Source organism: Triturus cristatus, chromosome 11, assembly GCF_964204655.1.
Source record: "Triturus cristatus chromosome 11, aTriCri1.1, whole genome shotgun sequence".
In the NCBI taxonomy this organism is placed as follows: domain Eukaryota; kingdom Metazoa; phylum Chordata; class Amphibia; order Caudata; family Salamandridae; genus Triturus; species Triturus cristatus.
The window spans coordinates 855,977,255-855,997,785 of record NC_140594.1 but is presented as its reverse complement, the minus strand read 5'-3'; the positions used below and the strand labels follow the sequence as shown (position 1 = coordinate 855,997,785).

Genomic DNA, 20,531 nt, shown 5'->3' with positions numbered 1-20,531 from the left:
ATATTTCCAGTGTGTAAAGGCCATGTCCCATCCTAAAAATAACTGGATTTATACTGAGTAAGGATTTGCAATAAGCAGATCTCGGTGACAGACCCACACTAGGTTTATGTCTGAGCTCCAAGCACAGTTTGGCGTCATGTGATAAGAGCGCCAAGAGGCGCACCAAGACTAACCACGACTGTGAAGCCAAGCTGTATGCTGCTGAACATCTACGGAAGTTGAAAAAGGCCCCAGTCGATGTTGAGAACACGGGCCTTCTCCAGGGGCATTTTCGCGACGGGGTCATTCTCAAGATCTAGATCATCAGGTAAGTCCAAAAAGAGGAACAAACATAAGAAGTGAAAAGAGTCTTCCTTGTCCCACCATTCCCAACATGCAGAGTTGCAAAGACCCTGGGTACCATGAGGGAGCAAAATCAGCCCCCAAACTCAGAACTGTCTGTCACAGACCCCCAATTGGTCTGTCTGTAGTGTCTAGAACTAGACCACGACTCTAAGGCCTGCGAAGATTGCAGGACTATGAATCTGAAGACCATTGGTGAGTGGGCCATGAAGCTACTGGCTGTTCGTCATGCAATTCCGCACCACTTCAGGTCCTGTTTGTGAGAGATGTACCAGGAATGCTCTCAGAGTTACTTGTGTTGTCGTTGTTGTGCTCTCAGAATTCTTCAGGTCAAGAAGTCTAAGTGTTTTTCGGCTTCTCTGCTCTGGTCTCATTCATTCGACGAGGCGTGGGAACAATGCCACAAGTCCAAGCCAAGCTCCCAGGTCGTCCCTTTGGAGGTTGTGCCTTACACTGAGAGTGCCTTGCTCTGCCATGAATTTCCACGAGCCAGAGCTACCCTTGCTCAACTTCAAGAATTTTATGGAGCCATGAGCCACATTTTTGGGTGGACTGAGCCCTCTGGAGCGCCTTCGGGCCCCATGGCTTCGGGGTGGTCTCTGACTAGGGCTCCACCTGCAGGTCAACTCTTGGTCAGGATCCTTTGGTAGATCTGGATCCATACTGGATGCAGCTTCACAGCCTCCTCCGAGGACCGTTTTAGTGGCGCAATCGATCCCATCATGATTCCTGATACAGAGCTAGACCAGTGTTGGCCAATGCAGGCTCTGGCGCTGAGCAGGCACACGGCCTTAATTGGAGATGGAGCTCGATGGCCTACAACACCTTGTAGGAGGTCCTGGCAGATGTCAGTGGGCAGGACACCTCACCAGACTTTGGCCTTCTCTCTCCTCCTACAGTGGCTATGTAGGAAAGGGGTTCCTTTGTGATGGTGGTCCAGAGAGCAGCTGATGTCCTGGACCTTCAGCTGCCCACAGTTGAGGTGAAGACCAATGGGCCTTATTATGAGTTTGGTGCTCCAATGGACCACCAAAGCCACGGTTTTGGTGGGGCTACCGCCGCATTGGTGGTCTGATCGCCCTATTACAAGTAGAGTGGTCGAATCGCCATGGGACAACTGCTGCTGTCAGGGTTCCATGATCCCTGGCGGTCTTGCAGCTGTCTGAGTCCTCTAATATGCTGGAGGTGCTGCTGCGGCACCGCCAAGCATATTAGGAGTTTCCTCACTGCCATAGTTTTCATGAGCCCACCATGAAAACTGTGTCGGTGAGGAAACAAAGGGGGCCCTACAGGGCCCCCTTTGTTTCTGTTGCCCTGTTGCCTCTGCGCCATGGGATGCATGCAGAGGGGCACATGGTGTATACCTATCTGTATGTTTCCATCCCCAGTTCCCGCAGGGCATGGACTTCACAGTCCATGCCCTGCAGGAACGTGCAATGGCATTCCCTTTACTTTGCCTTGCTAAGGCTCACATATGAGCCTCAGCACTCCATCGCAGCAGGACCGCCCAACCTGGATTCTGGTTTGAATCTGGCAGGCCGTCTCAATATGGCTTTGGCAGTGTGACAGTGGGGGGCTGGAGTGTCGACCCGCTGCCACACTGCCAAAGTCATAATAAGGCCCCAGTGAGTGTCTTGACAGAGGTACTTCAGCCTAGTGTGTCCCCATCAAAACCCTTACTCCCCTTTAATGAAGCCCTCACTGATGTCCTGCTCGGGGCCTGGGCCAAGCCCTACACAGGCACTTCTGTGCACATGTATGTCTCCCGCTCCATCACCCCACGCTCTGGGACCCAGCCTTCCTTACCCAGCATCCCACCCTTACGAGGCTGGCCTCAACCTCCAAGATAAATCCCGGTACATACCCTACCACACCACCAGATAGGGAATCCAAAAGGCTGGATACCTTTTGAAAGAGGATTTTACAATTTTACCAGCCTGGCACTGCGATCGCTAAACACTGCATGCTTATTGGGTTGTTATTCCCATACCATGTGGGATACAATTGTGCAAGTGTTGCCTATAGTCCCGGAGGAGGCCCGAGCCATACTCTCTCAAGCTATTGCTGATGAGAGAGGTGCGGCAAAGTTCACGATCACCAGATGCAGATTGGAGACACCCGACTCGCTGGACAGAGCCATTGCTGCCACGGTGGTGCACCATGATCAAGTCTGACTGAAAACAACTGGCTGTTCGGGGAATGTCCAGGCAGCTCTCAAAGACACGCCCTTCCATGGGCCTTGCCCTTTTGGTGACAAGCGGATCTGGTGCTTGAGCGCTTCAAAGACAGGAGGGCCATCGCTAGGTTGTTGGGCTCACCATGGCTGTATGACAGCCACATTCCACCTTCTGACCCTTCTGTGGCTACGATAGGGGCTATCAGCTTTGTCCTTTCCACCCTAGTCACCAATGCCACTAGGCATCTCAGTCCTTTTTATTGCTGCAGACGTGTCTCCAACAAGCCTCGTAGAAACCAGGGCTAGAGAGGTCGACCAATCAGCCCCCCCGCACCCACCCCACCCCCATCAGCCGCAAAGACTCTTTAGTTTGCCCTCATACTATCATGGGCACCCGGTTGGTGGCAGGATTTGGTACCATCTGTTCAATGGTGGGAGATTACTGTGAACAAATGGGTGCTCCAGAATGTCCAGCAGACCCCGTCACTGTTGCTCCCGTCCTCCGTTCAGCTGACGAAGAACCACCTTTCACTCTTGTGACAGAAAGTGCCATGGCCAAAGGAACCATTGAGATGGCATCAGAAGTTGGTTGTGGTTGCTATTTCCGCTACTTTCTGGTGCCGAAGAAGGATGGAGGACTCCGTTCTATCCTAAATCTACACCCTCTCAATTATTTCCTGAAAAAGGAAAAGATTAAAATGCTCCCTTTGGCTCAGGTACTGTCTGCACTTGACCCTAGAGAATGGGTGGTAGCATTGGACTTGCAGGATGCCTACTTTCATATTCCTGCCCTGCATACTTTACATTATATGTGGCTTATGGTAGGCCAAGAGCATTATCAGTTTACTCACCTCCTCTTTGGTCTTACTACTGCCCCCGGGCATTCACCAAGCTGATGGCGGTGGTTGCAGCACATCTGTTGAAGGTGGAATCGCCTCAGGCAGTCGTCTCCCATTGCCCGACTATGGCGGCCCCTCTACGGTGGACCTCCTGCGTTCACTGAGGTTCGCTATTAACGTGCCAAAGTCACACCTGGGTCCCTCTCAGACACTCAATTTCATCTCCGCTATCAATGGATACAGTGCAGTTTCAGGCTTATTCTCCAAAACAGCGAGCCCAGGATATTCAGGCTATGATTCCAATGTTTCAGGCTCTATCCTGGATTTCCGTGAGACTGACTCTGAGGCTGCTGGGTCTTATGACCTCCTGCATCATGCTGGAAAAACAAGCCAGTTGGCACATACCTGCTCTGCAGTGGGACCTGAAGTCCCATGGGCACTGCATCCGGGAATTCTCTCTGATCTGGTCGAGAGATAGGGGGGAACTGCAAATCAGCTGCAATAGTCGCTCACAGACAGCGATTGGGTCAGCAGCAGACTGCTTTCCCTTCCCCATCCAGAACTCACACTAGTGACAGATGTGCCACCTCTGGGTTGGGGTGGCCATTTGGGAGAGATGGAGATCAGAGGACTCTGGTTGCCGGCAGGATTTCTGCTCAACATAAACCTTTTGGAACTGAGAGTTGTTTGCCTGGCATTGAATGCCTTTATTCTATCCATCAAGGGAAGGCTGCTTCAAATGTTTACAGACAACACCACCACCATGTGGTATTACAGCAAGCAGGACAGGGTGGGGTCGTGAATTCTATGTCTGGACGCTTTGCGTCTCTGGACATGGCTGGAACATCAGAGCATTTTCCTGGTGGTTCAGCAACTGGTGGGCTCTTTGAACGCCATAGCAGACTAACTCAGCCGTTGATGCCTCACGAATCACAAATGGTGTCTCTATTCAGAGGTGGTGCAAGGTCTCTTCAGAGATTGGGGAGAACCTTGGTTAGTTCTATTTGCCACCACACAATTTCAGTACAATTGCGTGCTGTAGGTTCCAAGGCTGCTCTTACTCAGAGACGCATTTTGACTCGAATGGAGTTCAGGACTCCTTTTCACCTTTCCACTGATACCACTCCTGGCCAATGTTCTTAAGAAGATTAGGACCGGCCGGTTCTAACTCATTTTAGTGGCTCCGGATTGGGCGAGGAGAGTCTGGTATCTTTCACTCCTGAGCATTAGCATCTGTCCTTCGATCAAGTTGCCCCTTCAGAAGGATCTCCTATTGCAGGAACAGGACAGGGTGCTGCACAGACGACAGTTGAGGGTGTTTGATCTCCCTCCTGAAGCGTGCGGTGTCATCCTAACAGTTAGGCGTTCTTCCACAAAATGATTTATGCCTGCTGATTGGACAAATTTGTGGCTTGCTGTGCTACCAAATCTGTTGATCCTCTGTCTGCATCGTTGTCTGAAGTTTGCCCGCCAAGGCTTTGCCTTGAGTGCAGTCAAAGGATACCTTTCTGCCATTTCAGCCTTTCTGCGTTTGCTGAATCAACCCTCCCTGTTTAAGTCACCTGTTGTGACCCATTTTCTGAAAGGTTTACAGCACATTTTACGTCCTACACCTTTCATCATGCAACACTGGAATCTACATTTCACATGCACAGCTACCCTTTGAGACTGCATACCATTAAGAGAGTCTTTCTTGCGAATATAAAATCTGCCAGGAGGGTTATCGGATTGCAAGTGCTTTCTGTTCAACCCCCGTGCACAACCCTTTTCCCGGATAAGCTAGTCCTTAGGACCCTTGCCTCCTTCATGCCGAAGGTGCAATGCCTGGCAGAACATCACACTGCCTACTTTTTTCTTGCCCCACCTCATCCTCCCAAAGAAGAGGAGAGACTCCACTGCCTGGCCCCAAAAAAGAGTGTTATCACTCTACATCAATCGTACAAAAGACTTCTGGTTGGAAGATCAGCTCTGTGGGTGCAAAGAAAAGAAAGGCAGTCCACAAGAGAACTATGTCCTGATGGATTGACCTCTGTATTACATTTTGTTATGCAATAGCCCAGAACAAATGCTCAAATTACATCAAATTGAATCCAGAATGCAGTGTGCTGCAGCTGGACAAGTGGTAAGCTGAGCATATGTGACCACATTGCCCAAGCTCTCAAGACACAGCATTGGCTTTCCGTTGCAAGAAGAAACTCACTCAAACCTCTGCATTGATCACTAGCCGATCCAGGGGAACTATCTTTCTGAAATCCAGGCTCTGCTGTTAAAGGAGGAATCTCATATCTGGAATGGCTCTGATCTTTGTAATCCCCTTTTAAAATAACACAATTGGGGGAGGGATGACTCACTACAAGGTTGTGCTATCTCTGGAAAAATATTCATACACAAAATAATTTGCAACTACAGTTAATTTTGAAAGGCAATAAAAAATTGTCTGCTTCCAAAAGATAGTTCAACAGGGCATGCACTACAAGAACTGCTGGACTGCATATGAAAACTGTGGTCCCATCTCTCACATCTTAGGAAGTATTGCTCGGCGACACACCTGCACTGACACAATTGGAGCACTTTTCTAAACCTCACTCCCAACACAAATACATGCACTCATAGGACACACATCAGCCAACACCCTTTCATTCATTCATAATCAACAGTTTCCTACTGTTTTTAAGGGGTAAGAAGGCCCTAAATGAATGGCTATATAATAACAGTAATTTCTTTTACATTTTTGTTAGAAATGTTTTATTGGTCGTTCTGCATATTTCTCTTTACCCACATGTGGATTACTTTATGCACCCACCTGCTCTGACTTCTACACCTGCTCTGACTTCTCACAGTGAGCCTGTCTGCTGAGTCCTCTTTCTCTTTCTAGTGGAAACAGTGTTTAAAGCAAAGTTGAAAGATGTTCATGTCTCTGATGTCGGTTTGGGGTTTGTTACTATTTTTTCAAACCCTTTCGATGTGCATTTTTCGTGCAAACGCCTTTAAAAATAATTTATAAAAGTACATTATTTAAAACAGATTTGTTCTTGAATTCCATACATGCGACCATTTCCAAACCAAATAGGAATGAATGCTCCAAGGATAAGCCAACATATTGATCAGTAGAGAAGAAGGGATAAAAAAGTAATTTGTACGAAACTGATGAAAAGTTAGTAGCTGGTCACTCTTTTCCAGAGGCTGTCATTAATGTGCTCTGGTCCTTTCTGTGTCTCACATCAGTAACATAATCCCCATGCACCTGTCTTTCAGCAGTCACCCACTCTCCTCAGACACAGTGTGTTCATTTCTTTCTGCAGGAGCTGGATCCTCCTCAGAAAGAGCAGCTTGCAACGTCTCTTAAAAACATGGACCTGGAAGTGAGAAAAGTGTCTGAAATCCCCTGGCTCTGGAATCTCATGGAACCTGGTGATGACGAGGTGAAGACCTAGAATAAGAAGTACAGCTACTACTACTGAGGAGACACTGTGTGTAACTAGACCCATCACGTCCTTTTTAAGGGCACTTTACCGTATAACAGATTTGTTACCTTGTGCAAAGACAGCTATGGTGCTGCCTACATCTGTTCATTATGGCCATTCCCATGTATTGTTCAGCAGAGAACAGCAGGACCTGTCTGTGCTATTCACAACTGGCTATTAATACTCCTTTTTGGAAAGTTATAGTGAAACGTAATATGTAACATTTGATGTGCTTTATCAGATTACCTTGAGTATTTCCTATTCCTAAATGCACCCTCAGGGTCCAGTTCTTAATTGTGTGGTTTTCTGACCATGGAGATATAGTTCTAGCCAGTAATGGTATCTGCAGGGACAGGAATTCATTACCCCATTACCAGGCTGCCCATAACGAGGACACTTGTGTAGTGTAAATAGTTGTACAGAACTATTGCATTATCTAACAAACATTTGATCTGCACTCATAATCTGGATACGTTTTAACAATTCCTTTCAAACAGGCAGCCTGAAATGTTACACTTTCTTGCATGGCAGCTTTGAGCACCTGTACATTCCTGTGCTACAAAGTTGGCCTTGAGTTTCAGATCATTCTGTAGAGAATTCTAACAGGTCTGCTTGACCACTCTCGAGACAGTTTTCTTTTACTCGTTCTGTTCCCTGTAGATTTCACTTTCTTTACCCATGCACTCTCCCTCCCCATGCAGCTTATAGACCGGGACTCTGCGACCTCTCTGTTGACTATGATCTTGCACTCAGACGTCTGCAAATAATACACCAGCTCTTATACCTCTCTTCCAACCGCAGACCCGCACTCATATATTTCCTTGCAGGCCTTTGCTCTGCAACTCAACACGTTGGTGTAGAGTGCAGTCTTGTGCACTCATATCACATGCACAGCTTTGGCCTCTACTCCTTGGCCTCTGCAGAAAGTCGGCCTACATTTCTTCACATCTCTTCCAGTCATAATCCTCCTCTCCATGAATGTACAGTCACATCTCTCGACAAACTGTCGTTTTGCATTCTCATTTTACCTTCCTGCTGTCATGCATATAGCAAGTTTTACATCTTCTCACAGACAGCACCCATCTTTCGACAGTAACCATACTATTATTAACACATGACTATAGTCAGTCAATAAGGCACATCATCTGCTACACCACTTTGGCAGATGTGCTTCACTAGGACAACTCCTTGATTCTCCGTGTATTGACATTTTTCTGTCCTGTTTTGCAGAACCGGCTGTCAGATTTTTCTAAACGCAGTCGAAGTGGAAAATTCCGGCTGGTCAACAAGTTTAAAAAGGAGAAAAACAGCAAGAACAAGGAGACCCAAAGTAACTTAGGACATCCGGGTATCAACAGCCCACTTTGGCATTCACCTATTCATGACTTATGTCTCTCTGGACACTATCTCTGTAACATTACATGTTGTTCTGCTCTGACTACTGCATTAATATCTTTGTCATGCTATACAACTCTACTACAACAACTGTCCCTCCATACTGCTCTTCCTATAGCAGCTGTGTCTGTAATTCTGTTTCTCTGCACTTCTTACAGATACTGTCTCTGAAACCTTTTGTACTGCTCTCCTGAAAATCGTTGTGATGTATTTTATCTTTCATACTGCCTTAGCTACTACAAATGTCTCCTTACCACACTACATCACAAATTTGCAAAAGCTTAACCCTTATTGCTTTACTTCCCACATTATGATACAGTTGTTCATTTTATTCATCAGCTTTGTCATCCCTCTCTCTGACAACTGATCCCAATTCTGCATTGCTATTCCTTTAAGCTGTTTCGTACCCACTTCTTCAGGAAGTGTCTTTTCTCTTTTGTGCACCTTCTCTGGCCGATGTCTCAGACCTCTTTCTAACACATGTGTAGTGTTCTGTTAATGTGACATATTTTATGTTGTTGCATGCGGGGTGGAGGCAGGACATTCTTCAGCTTAATGTTATTGGTCATAGTTCACATACTCAAAGCCTACTGACCTGTCTGTCTCCCAAATGTATTGATTTTGTTTCCTCAATCGCTTGCCCTGTGTCTGCCAGTCACTTCCCTATCACTATGGCTTCCACGTGTTTGAGAGGCTGCTGTGGTGAGGGTGCCAATGAGACCTTGTTGCAAAAAATAATTTGCAGCAACAACCTCAGGTACTCCTAGACTAGTGCTTAATTTAAGCAAGTGGTTACTTAATTCTCAGCACCAGCACTTACAACAGTCCACCACCTGGTGTTGATTTTTTCTCTGATTTTGTAGTGTTTAATAATTTAATATATGAATATCTACTGCCCAGGACATTCCTATAGCTTTGGGTGACCTTGAATAGGCCTAATTGTCGCACTTGTAGAAGTGTGATGGTTAGTTGTGGGCACTGGGAGGGGCAATGGATAATGCAAGCTGCAGTGGGATCCTGAGAAGTGGCCTGGCACTGACCTTTTTACAAATTAAGCACTGTCCTAGGCTTAAAGTTCAGATTTTATGTGAAGGTGGTCACGGTGTGATCAGTTTCCGGTCATTCATCAGTAGATTCTGGGCCTTGATTACTGGTAGCTTCCAGCAAAGCTGGTGCTCTCTTTCAAATCGGGTATCTTAATTGGTTGTTTTTGACATAGAAATCATTGATTTTTTTTTTAATCTCTGCTCAGTTCCTGTTAATATGCTTTTATCCATCTTGAGTCCATTACTTATACTTTTTAACACTGAGCATGTTCAGGATCCAGGAGCAGTTTACTATATAAAACTCTTCTTTAATGCATATCAGTTTTGTTTTTTAGAGTAGGCCAATTAAATATTTGAACAGAATCATTTAGAGAAAACTACCGCTGAATCCATTTTAGAGTTCATTTTAAAAAATGAAAAAAAAAAAAAACGAGAATATAGACTGTAGCTTCACAGAATGTAAAACTTCACAATTTTTCTTAGTCAGGCCTGCAGAGAATTTGGTTTCTCCTTTACGCCTGGTGACATATGAGCTGAAGGAACATTTCTTGACAGACTACCCGAGGACAAAAGACATTCTTTATTTGTGGCCAGCAGCTCTGAAGTCAGAAGCACAGCCGAAAATTACAAATATGCCATTCATAGGTTGCAACATTTTCAGACTTAGTGCAGATAATAAAATGCAAAAAAATGAAGTTGGATGCTGACACTCTTGAGGTAGTGCTGGGAAAAAATTACAAGTACACTTTTATAGTCAGGGTGCACCATCCCTGTTTACGCTAGGGTAGACCTTTAAACAGGTGCGCTTGACGCAAACCGAGGCAGTGTGCCTTATAACAAAAAATGCACTGCCCTCAGAGCATCTGGGTCTAAACTGGAATGGCGTGACAAGCGAATAAATAATGGATTTAACCCAGATCTGTGACTGGGGTTGAATGTTTGATTTGTTCAGCATTCCGTCCATCATCTGTTCTTTTTGCATTTGTTACCCTAAGTTGGAAGGGTAAGCCCAGATGTGTGTCCCGTGCTCACTATGCCACAGGATTCAAGCGTGACTGGCTGATGAGGGGTGATATCCCGAAACCAGTCTTAGGATGCTTGTTTCTGGTCCAGGGAGGACCTGGAAGTTCGGGCTGAACTGTTTACATGGGGAGCAGGTTCAGGACTGATTTGCATATGGCTGTGTCTAAACTGGAATGGCGTGGTGAGCAAAGAAATTATGCATTTATCCCAGATCTGTGACTAGGGGTGAGTGTTTGATTTGTTCAGCATTTCATCTATCATCTGTTCTTTTTGCATTCTTACTCCAGGGTGGTGTGAACACCTCATGACTTTTGGGGCGTTACTCCCATTCCCTTTGCAGGCCTGTCTATGGCCCCGAAGGGGGCCCGGACCATACTTACCCAAACTGTGGCTGATGAGAGATGCAGCTAAGTTCACAATCGGATATGAGCTGGATACAACCGACTCGCTAGGCAGAGCACTTTCTTCACCTGTGGCCTAACAGCAGTACACCTGGCTGAGGACAACTGGACTTTCAGGGGATTTCCAAGCTTCACTTATTTAAATGCCCTTTGATGGCTCCCATCTCTTCTGACACAAGGCAGACTCAGCGCTGAAGCGCCTCAAGGACAGCAGGGCTACGGCCAGGTCCTTGGGCCTTTCCAAGGCCCCCTGTTAACCCCAGTCCTCCTTTTGTGTCCACAGAAGGGGCTTCTAACTTAGTCTTCACCTGCCAAGCCACCATGGCATGCAAGCTTCCCTACCCGCCGTAGCCGAGGAAGCGTTACCCATAGAGCCCGTGGATCAGACAAGCAGAGGTCAGCCCAGTCTACTGCAGCCTCAAAACCTCTTTAGTTTGTCCTCCAACCATCATGGGTAACCAGTGGACAGCAGGATATGCCATCACCTGCACCACTGGAGGTCAATAACATCAGACCCCTGGGTTCTCCAGATTTTCCGAAGGGGCTACTCCCTCCCCTTTGTGACCACCCCTCCACCCATGCTACACTATTATGATAGGCTGAAAGAGGACCATCTCTCTTACTCCAGCAGGAAGAGGCCTCTTTTTTGGCCAAGGAAGCCATAGAGAGGGTGTTGGCATCTGATGTAGGTCATGGTTGCTATGCCCGCTACTTTCTGGTGCCCAATAAGGATGGAGGCGTTCGTCCTATCCTAGACCTGTGCCCTTTTGATTTCTTCCTAAAAAAAACTGAGAAACTCAAATGCTCACACTCGCTCAAGTCCTGTCTGCCCTAGACCTGGGAGACTGGATTGTAGAATTGGAATTGCAGGACTCATACTTCCACATCCCTGTCCTGCCTTCACACAGCATTATCTGCAGTTCATAATAGGTCTCGAGAACTTTTAGCTTACCGTGCTCTCTTTTGGCCTTACCAGTGCCCCTCGGGTGTTCACTAAGGTGATGGCGGTGGTTGCAGCTCATCTGCGAAGATCAGGGGTGCCAGTCTTCTCCTATCTCGCCAACTGGCTGTTGAAGGCAGGCTTGTCCCAGGTAGTCGTCTCCGACCTCCAGAATACGGCGGACCTACTGCACTCTCTGGGGTTCATTATCAATGTGCCTAAGTCACATTTGACTCCCTCTCATATGCTGCCTTTCATCAGAGCTGTTGAGGAAATGGTGCAGTTTCGCGCCTATCCTCCCGGGCGACGGATCCTGGATATTCAGGATATTATACTGATGTTTCAGCTTCTATCCTGGATTTTGGTGAGACTGACTCTAATGCTGCTGGGCCTCATGGTCTCCTGCATCCTGCTTGTGACACATGCCCTCTGGCATATGTGGGCTCTGCAGTGGGACCTGATGTTCCAGTGAGCGCAGCATTAGGGGAATCTCTCCGACATGGCCCAGATCTGGAAGAAAACTGCAAAGATCTGCAGTGGTTGTTAACGAACCGCAATTGGGTCAGCAGCATACTTCTCTCCCTTCCTCAACTAGATCTGACAATGGTGAAAGATGCACTACTCCTGGGATGTGGCAGCTATCTGGGAGAGGTGGAGATCAGAGGCCTCTGGGGTCCTGAGGATTCCGGACTCCACATGAACCTATTGGAGCTCCGGGCGATTCAGCTGTCATTAAAAGCTATTCTGCTCTCCATCAAGGGAAGGCTAGTGCAGGTGTTCACGGACAGCACCACCGCCATATGGTACTGCAGCAAGCAGGGCAGGGTGGGGTCGTGAACCCTCTCTGAAAAAGCCCTGCATCTTTAAAAATGGCTAGAACGTCAGGGCATTTCCTTGGTGGTTCAACACCTGGCAGACACTGTGATGGTCCGGGCAGACGAACTCAGCCGAAGATGCCTAGCAGATAACAAATTGAGTCTCAAACTGGAGGTAGTGCAAGGTATCTTTCAGCTGTGGGGAAAGCCTTGGTTAGATCTGTTCGCCACCGCCGAGATTGCACAATGTCAGCAGTTCTGCATGCTAAAGTTTCCGAGGCGGCTGTCACTCGGAAGCGCTTTTTTTCTCGAGTGGAGCTCAGGCATCCTCTACACCTTTCTGCCCATACCACACCTGCCCGCAGTTCTCAAGAAGATCGGAAATCCTTGTGGCTCTGGACTGAGCTCAGAGAGGTTGGTATCCTGAGCTGTTGAGCATGGCCATCGGTCCTCCTATGCCGGGTTTTCCACCCGAACCTGTCAACGCTCCACCTTCTTGCGTGGAGACTGAGAGGCGACAGTTGACAGCTTTCAACCTTCTGCCCGAAGTCTGCACTATTATCTTAGTAGCATACTGCCAAGACTGTATACGCCAGCCGTTGGGAAAAGTTTGTTGGAGGTTGTGCAGCGAAACAAGTTGACCTTGTTTTTGCTCCCCTCTCTCAGGTACTTCTCTTTATCCTTTCTCTTGCCCAGCAGGGCTCTTCTCTGAGCACCCTAAATTGCTGACTTTTTGCCATTTAAGCCTTTCTGAAGTTGCCTGATCAGCCATCCCTATTCAAATTCTCTGTTGTAAATTGGTACTTAAAAGGTTTGCAACACGTTTCCACCTTCGCCCTTCATTATGCCTTCATTGGACCTTAATCTTGTCTTAACTTTTCTGATGTGCACTCTCTTTAATCCATTGCACAATTGTCCTCTTATCTTGCTTTTCCTTCAGAACACCTAGCAACACTTCGAAACGTCAGGACACAATGTGAACACTCTTTAAAATGAGACTCTGACCAAAATAAAATGTAGACAAAGCTTACATTAACACTCATAAAGAGGAATGTTAATTACAGCAAGTTTTTTAAAGGGGGTGTGCAGTTCCTATCTGGATGGGGGGGAAAGACAGGTCTTTCTTCGTGATGCCCTCACACACCCCGCGAGGTGTCATGCTTCACTGGTGCCCCTCGTCTGGCAGGCGCTGCAATGCCTGACGGGCTCCCGGAACCGGGGCTCTTTGCCGGGGACCTTTGGAAGAAGAAGCCGTTGGGTGCGTGCGGGTGTGAGGGCTGGGTAGTGCACAAGGGAGTGAGATAAATAAAATAGGTCTGAAGCAGTCCTACTAGATCAAAGTTTAATGTATTAGGTAGCTCTAGCCTGGTTAAAACGATGCGTGTGCCCCGGTGTGGACGTAATGTTCCTCAAGGGCTACCTAAGTGTGGTCAACATGTTTTGTGCCCTATCTGCCCCTAACGGGTCAATTGGCACTTCATCAGGACCGAAAGGAAGGTGTAAAGTGTAAAAGTGCACTACCATCTGGTATTCTAATACAGTGACATCAAATTACCAGATGCGGTAGGAAAGCACTAGTCGACTTGTACTGGGGAGTTCTGTTGACCCCTAGTCACACAGTCTAAGGCTCACGGGGATTGCCAGAGCACATTGTTGCTCCGGTTCGAGGTGTAAACAGTCAACTAATGGTCGTCCTACCCGTGCACTTTTACACTTTACACCTTCCTAGAACCATCAAGCTATAGCTTCTGGCACTTGCCTATTTTAGCAGGATCACATGCAAGGTTAAAACCGGTGTCCCCATCAGAAATATTGAATGTTATGATATAAGTCATGTTCTTCCACAGATTTCCTGTTACCTCAGTGTAAAATTTGCAATATTCATATAGGGAGAGGTGGGTTCTCACATCGCTCACCTCCACCACCTCATCAAATATTGGTAGCATTAATGTTATGTAAGGGAACATTAACAGGAGTAGGTATAGCAACCAGACACGTGGAGATAACATTGAGGGTGCTCCTAATGTTCCGCATACAGAAGTGGGATATGTTGAGTACATTTTGCACCAAATACATAAGTCCACATGTTCTCCGGCTGCTGTATTAATGTCGTCATTTGATACTGGCAGTTGAGTCCCTTGGCTGTGGGCATCTCTGGACACTCCCGGGCCCCGTCGAGCACACCTAAATACAGTACACACAGAACAACCAAGACATAAACACGCCATGCTTTGATCTAGAAGATTAGAGAACAAACAAGTATTCATCCTCCCAATTAGCATTTATCAGCTGCCACATGTTCCCATTTATCATCTCCAGGTCTCACTACATCTAGGATGTTGTATTTTCCTGTAGCTATAATTTCAGAAGGGTGCAGGGGGGTTATTGGGGGGATCCAGTCCATACTTTGTCTCCTGGGTTCTTATCAGTCGAGCAAAACCCTCCCTTTCCTCGTTCAGTAAGAAGGGCTGGGGCAGTCCCCTTCCTAACAATTGCTCCATAAACTGGCATGATGACAATCTGAGCAACTCGATCTCCAGGTTGCACTACTAAATCAGGGTCTCCGCTATTCAACAGTATCACTTTAATCTCTCCTTGATAATCGTAGTCTATTACCCCCCCAGAATTGGGATGCCTTTTAAGGCAAGCCCAGGCGAGGGGAAATCAGTTCAAAATGCCCTGGGGGTATTTGAATTCCAACCCCAGTTTCAATTAAAGCTATATCTTTGGGTTTGAGTCTGTGCATCTGTAAAGCATGTAAATCAAGACCTGCAGCCTGTGAGGTGGCCCTATATGGAGCTAAGGCTCTGGGAGTTGCCTCCCAGTACAAGATAGTGTTAGTTGCCACGTGAGGTTGAATCTGCAAAGCTGGTGTTAACATTCGCATTAATGGAGTTTCTGCATTTGTCAAAGGCCTGTTGTTCAGGATTAACAATGCATCATGCAAGTTATCTCTCTAACCTTTTAATGATCCATCTGACAATTTTTTCTGATGAGCTTTCAACAATCTGTTCATCCGTTCAATAAAACTTTCAGAATGCTGGTAGAAAGGCATATGAAATACGTGCTGTATATTGTGTTGTGCACAATAATCCTGCAACAATTTGCCTTTGAAATGAGAAGCATTGTCACTTTGGCTCTGCAATGGAATACCATCATACAAAATGAGTAAGTCCAATGTTTTTAAAGTATTCTGCTGAGTGTCACGTTTACATGGAAAGGCTATCAAGTAATCGGGGTAGGAATCCACATCTGTACAGTCATTCTGACAACCCTGACTAATTTGCATTGTCCCAATGTAGTCAATCTGCCATATCTGTCCTGGCAACTTTCCTCTACTCAGTTGAGCTCTCACCGCCTGTGGGACTGGTCTGTGGTGTGTATGCTTACAAATGGGACATTGCATAATTGCCTTTTTGATCAAATCTAGGGGAATATGTATACCTCGATTCTCTGCCCACCTGTTATTGGCTTTCTCCCGCAGGTGTTCATATTTTTGGTGTGTCCACTTAGCCATTCTCACCAAATCAGAATCCTGTGTAGCAACTTCAGCCTTCAAAATGTTGGCTTTTTCATCTGCAAAGGAATGACACCACTGTTCTGATGAGTCTGTTGGGCAGTGGGCATCTATGTGATATACAGTAACTGTGCTTTGTGGTAACATTTCCCAGATCTCTTGTCACAACTCCTTACCCCACATCTCTTTTGAATGTATCATCCAGTTACGGGCATGTCATGTGGAAGCCAGGTAGCTAACCCATTGGCAGTAGACCACGAGTCAGTGTAGATGAAGCATTTTCTAGGCGATTCTTGTTTCAAAGCTTGATACACAGCATACATTTCTTCAAACTGGCTACTCTTTTCCTTTCTGGTAGTAGTTTACAATTTCTTGGTCACAGGATTATATGATACTACTTTCCAATGCCTCTTAGCCCCCACATACCTGGCTGAGCCATCAGTAAACCATACATGTCTCTTGTCTTCTGAAGACAATGCTGCAAGTAACTCACCTCACTTCACAGGGGACTCCGGTATCTCAGGCACATCCTGTAACACCTCTGTATCTTCCACTGGGACCTGCTCCACCTGCTCATGCAGCACTGCAGTACCTTTAGGACCTACTCGGGCCCTGTCCTGTATGTACCACTTCCACATGATCATGCAGGCTTCCTGCACATGCCCTATTCTATGAGTCTTGGGGGAAATCATCATTGCATTATAGGAATCTCAGGTCTCAAAATCAAATTGTGCCCCAGGGTCAACTGCTCAGTATCTACCAGGGCCCAATACCATGCAAGCAACTGCTTTTCAAATGGAGCTTACCACTCTCTAGCATCTGGTAAATTCTTTTCCCAACATCCCAAAGGCACCCTCTTCTTTCCTTGCTTCTGCTACAAACTACTTTGTCATCCAAGAGTCCATACCTGAACATCTACCCAGACAAACTGGTTGTTATCCAAAAGTTGACACACACTTTCATTTAGGCCAGTCCATCACCCTGCCTACTTTTGTATGCTTTGCCACATCCCTCCAAGGAAGAGGAGCCACTTCACTGTCTGGACACAAAAACAGCGTTGTTGATCTTCCTTAACCGCAGAAAAGAGTTTTGGGTGGATGACCAACTCTTCATGGGATTAGTCAGAGCGAAGAAGGGAAAGACTGTGCACTCAAATCTGCTACACATTGGCCAAGAACCAACCCCCTGAGGGCCGGCCTGCTTGCTTATTTCACCAGAGCCAAGGCTTCTACTACTGCGGTATCACGCAAGCCACAGTCCTGGACATTTGCCAGGCAGCAACGTGGGCCTCTGCACACATTCGCAAAACACTACTGCCTGGACAGTCAGGTCCGTCAGGACAGGCACTTTGCCTGTTCAGTCCTACATGACTTATTAGTGTGAAATTATTTTTCAGACCCACCTCCGGCATTTGCTTGGGTATCTATACTAAGGTAAGAAATTTGCGGCTGGAAGTCTCTATCAATTGAACAAGTTGCCTACCTTCAGTAACGCCTTATCCCGTAAAGATTCTATCTAGCCACAGATTCCTTACTGACCCACCCATCCTCCCCACTCTGCAAATGGGTTTCTTGGCACAGGGCTTTCCCCTTCAGGGCCCTAGTTTTCCACACCAGTGGTAATTGTCCTTCTTGGGTATGCGCTCCTGGCATGGAAAGTCCTGAAAAGAAACTGACATCAGCGTACTGGGGTGGCATCTATATAGGCACTGCACACATCGCATCCGGCGTGGATGACGTCACGCTGATCTGAACGATGCCACCTACCGGAGCGCAGAGATACGGCTCATGAAAAATTTACAGATCCAGTCTGAAGCCTGGGGATAATTCTAAGGTAAGGAATCTGCGGTTAGATAGAGTAGTTATCAAATAAGGCGTTACCAAAGGTAAGCAACTTTTTCTTAATGTCGCATATTTCCATATACCGTCCTGCCAGCCCACAAAAGTTACCTGCGGTTCAATGTAGACCACAAGTATTTCTGTTTCGCCTTTAGCTTTACCATCACCCCTCGGGTTTCAGTGAAAGTGATGGCTGTGGTTGAAGCCCATCTGCCCAGGGCAGGGGTTCCAGTCTTCCCCTACCTCAACGACTGGCTGTTGAAGACAGGCTGCCACAGGCAGTCGTCCTCCACCTTCAGACTATGGCACATCTCTCACATTCACTGTAATTAAGTCACACCTGACTCCCTCTTAGATGCTCCCTTTCATCTTAGCCATTCTGGGCACAGTGAAGTTCCTTGCCTGTCTTCCGGAGTGGCGAGTCCAGGATATTCAGGCTATGATTCCAATGGGTCACCTGACCTGCATGCTACAGGTAAAGCATGCCAGATGGCATAAGCCGGCTGTGCAGTGGGATCTGAAATCCCAGTAGGAATAGCATCAGGGGAATCTGTCCAACTATGTCAATATTTCGGTGGAGACTGCACAAGATCTGTGTTGGTAGCTGCTGGACCTCGATTAGGTGAGCAGCAGAACCCTCTCCCTAACAGTGGTGACTGATGAATCGCTTCTAGGTTTTGAAGGCCATCTGGGAGATTGGAGCTGCACAACACCACCTAACGGCATGCAGAGGTACAGCTAAAGGTTTTCCAGATACAGTCTGACACCTTGAGAATATTCAAGAGGTGAGGAATCTGTGCTTAGATTAATCATAAATAGCAACACCAAAGTGAAGTAAGTCGTCTTTCAACGTCTGTAGTCTGCAGATCAATACCTTCAAAAGCTTCAGCACATCCAGAAAGTTGAATAGTCTTTTGATGTCGAAGAGGAGGATTTCTGGAATACCTGACCTCAATTTCTGTAGTAAATGGAACCTTATCTGCTGTTTCACACAAAACTAAAGACATGTCAATCGTCAGAAACCCTCTAAACTTGTATACTAGCAGCTGACCATTGTGAAAAAACTGAACATTAACATTTAATTTAGAAATAAAATGAATACATTAATAAATGAAGTAACTAGGATGACAATTGTCCCCTACATCTCAAGGGCACAATGTTTCCAGTTTTTATATATTTTTTTAATTGTCAGGTACATTTTGGTTTTCCAGTGTTGGTGAACATAAAACTAATTGCTCTACAAATACCAGGATACAGTGGCTTATAAAACGGAGCACAGGAATTTGAAACATCATGGTCCTGGTGACTGTGAGCAGCCATGGTTCTTCTGTGGAAGTGTTACAAGAATGCACATGTAAAGAACTGATCGCTGTGTCTAATCCTGCTGATAGTTTTAGCTCTTATCTCCTGAGATGAAGCACGCAAAAATGGATCAGTGGTGCAACTAAATGCCTGTTGTGATTTGCCTCATTTATGGTTTGTATGTCTTTTATCTCTTCTTTTAGTGCACGTTGCTCTATCTCTCTTGTGGGTATGTTAGCCCCCTTTGTAATGTTTATATGTTTGTCCAACTGTTTCTCCAGTGCATTCCTGAGCACTCGGTATCCTCTGTTATGTGTGTTTGTGAGGTGTTCTGCTTCCTGTGTGTATGTGTAGTTACTAATGCACTTTTTGGGTGAAAGTGGTGTCATCCTGCTCTCTCTCCTGAGAGTTTGGGAGTCATCTTTACTCTCCTCTGGTTTTGTAATTGCTCCTGGTCACTCTCCTGTGGCATTTCGAGAACTCATCTCCCCCTATTTAGTATGGTCATCTACTCTCTGCTGGGGTTGCTGGTTCTATGGGTGTTGCACTTTCTCTCTGCTTTGGGAACCAGGTACTCAATGCACTCCTGCTTTTCCATCTCTGGCAGTTCACCTCTGGGGAACGGAGGAGGTGGCGGCATGGCTTGAGCGCCTCAGTCTGTGTGAGTACAAAGATATCTTCATCCGAAACGACATTCAGGGCTCCGAGCTCCTTCATCTCGAGCGAAGGGACCTCAAGGTACTTTCCAGTTACTTTTTTTAGACGCTACTACAGTGATTGCCTGTCTTCTTTGAAGGGCTGCACTTTCATGGGCTGCTCTTTATTAAGGTGTCTTCTATTTTCACTTATTTGTGCTCATTCCCTTTCTTCCGTTGAATGATAACCTTGGCAAGGAAGATGGAGGGATAAGAAAGAGGCAGTGCTGTAAGCTGGGAGAATATGAGGAACAGACACTAATTTTGCTTGAAAGGAATGTATTTGGCTCCTCCTTCTTCTTCCTTCAAGTACCTGTGATGTTCCTTAACAGAAATTGGTATTCAGACCATAGCCATCAGCCTATATTTCATTGAAACATGTCTGAGATTGGTTCAAACACTTGAATTATTGTTGAAAGAAGCAGTACTGATAGATATTTCGTTAAATGGTGCAATATCATGTGGAGGGTAGGGGCAGGGCATACTAGAAGGGTACTGCCATGCTAGATCAACAAGGAAGAGAGGGGACACAATTTAAGTGAATATCTTTCTGTATCTCTCATCAAATCATATGCTAACCTGCAACGGTTATCATTTCATGTTACACAAGTTGCATGTCTGTAAGGTGTAAGTCTGGCTTTTTCTTGTCTATAGTTATTCCCATTCAGGGCTTTACCATTTGCTTGCTGTTGTATATGGCTTCATGAAACCTGCCTGTTCTTGTGTTTGAACTCCGTC

At 46.3% G+C, this 20,531-nt stretch overlaps 1 protein-coding gene across 4 annotated transcripts in view; it reads left to right on the top strand.

The window, feature by feature from the left end:
• DGKD (diacylglycerol kinase delta) overlaps positions 1–20,531 on the top strand; it is a 755,036-nt gene that overhangs the window by 720,971 nt on the left and 13,534 nt on the right. For 2 of the 4 annotated variants that reach the window (XM_085634674.1, XM_085634677.1), the window contains 3 exons: positions 6,660–6,779; positions 8,052–8,169; positions 19,706–19,836. In XM_085634674.1, coding sequence (XP_085490800.1) covers positions 6,660–6,779; positions 8,052–8,169; positions 19,706–19,836 — 369 coding nt within the window. The remainder of the gene's footprint in view (positions 1–6,659; positions 6,780–8,051; positions 8,170–19,705; positions 19,837–20,531) is intronic. The other 2 variants (XM_085634675.1, XM_085634676.1) reach the window with 2 other exon arrangements.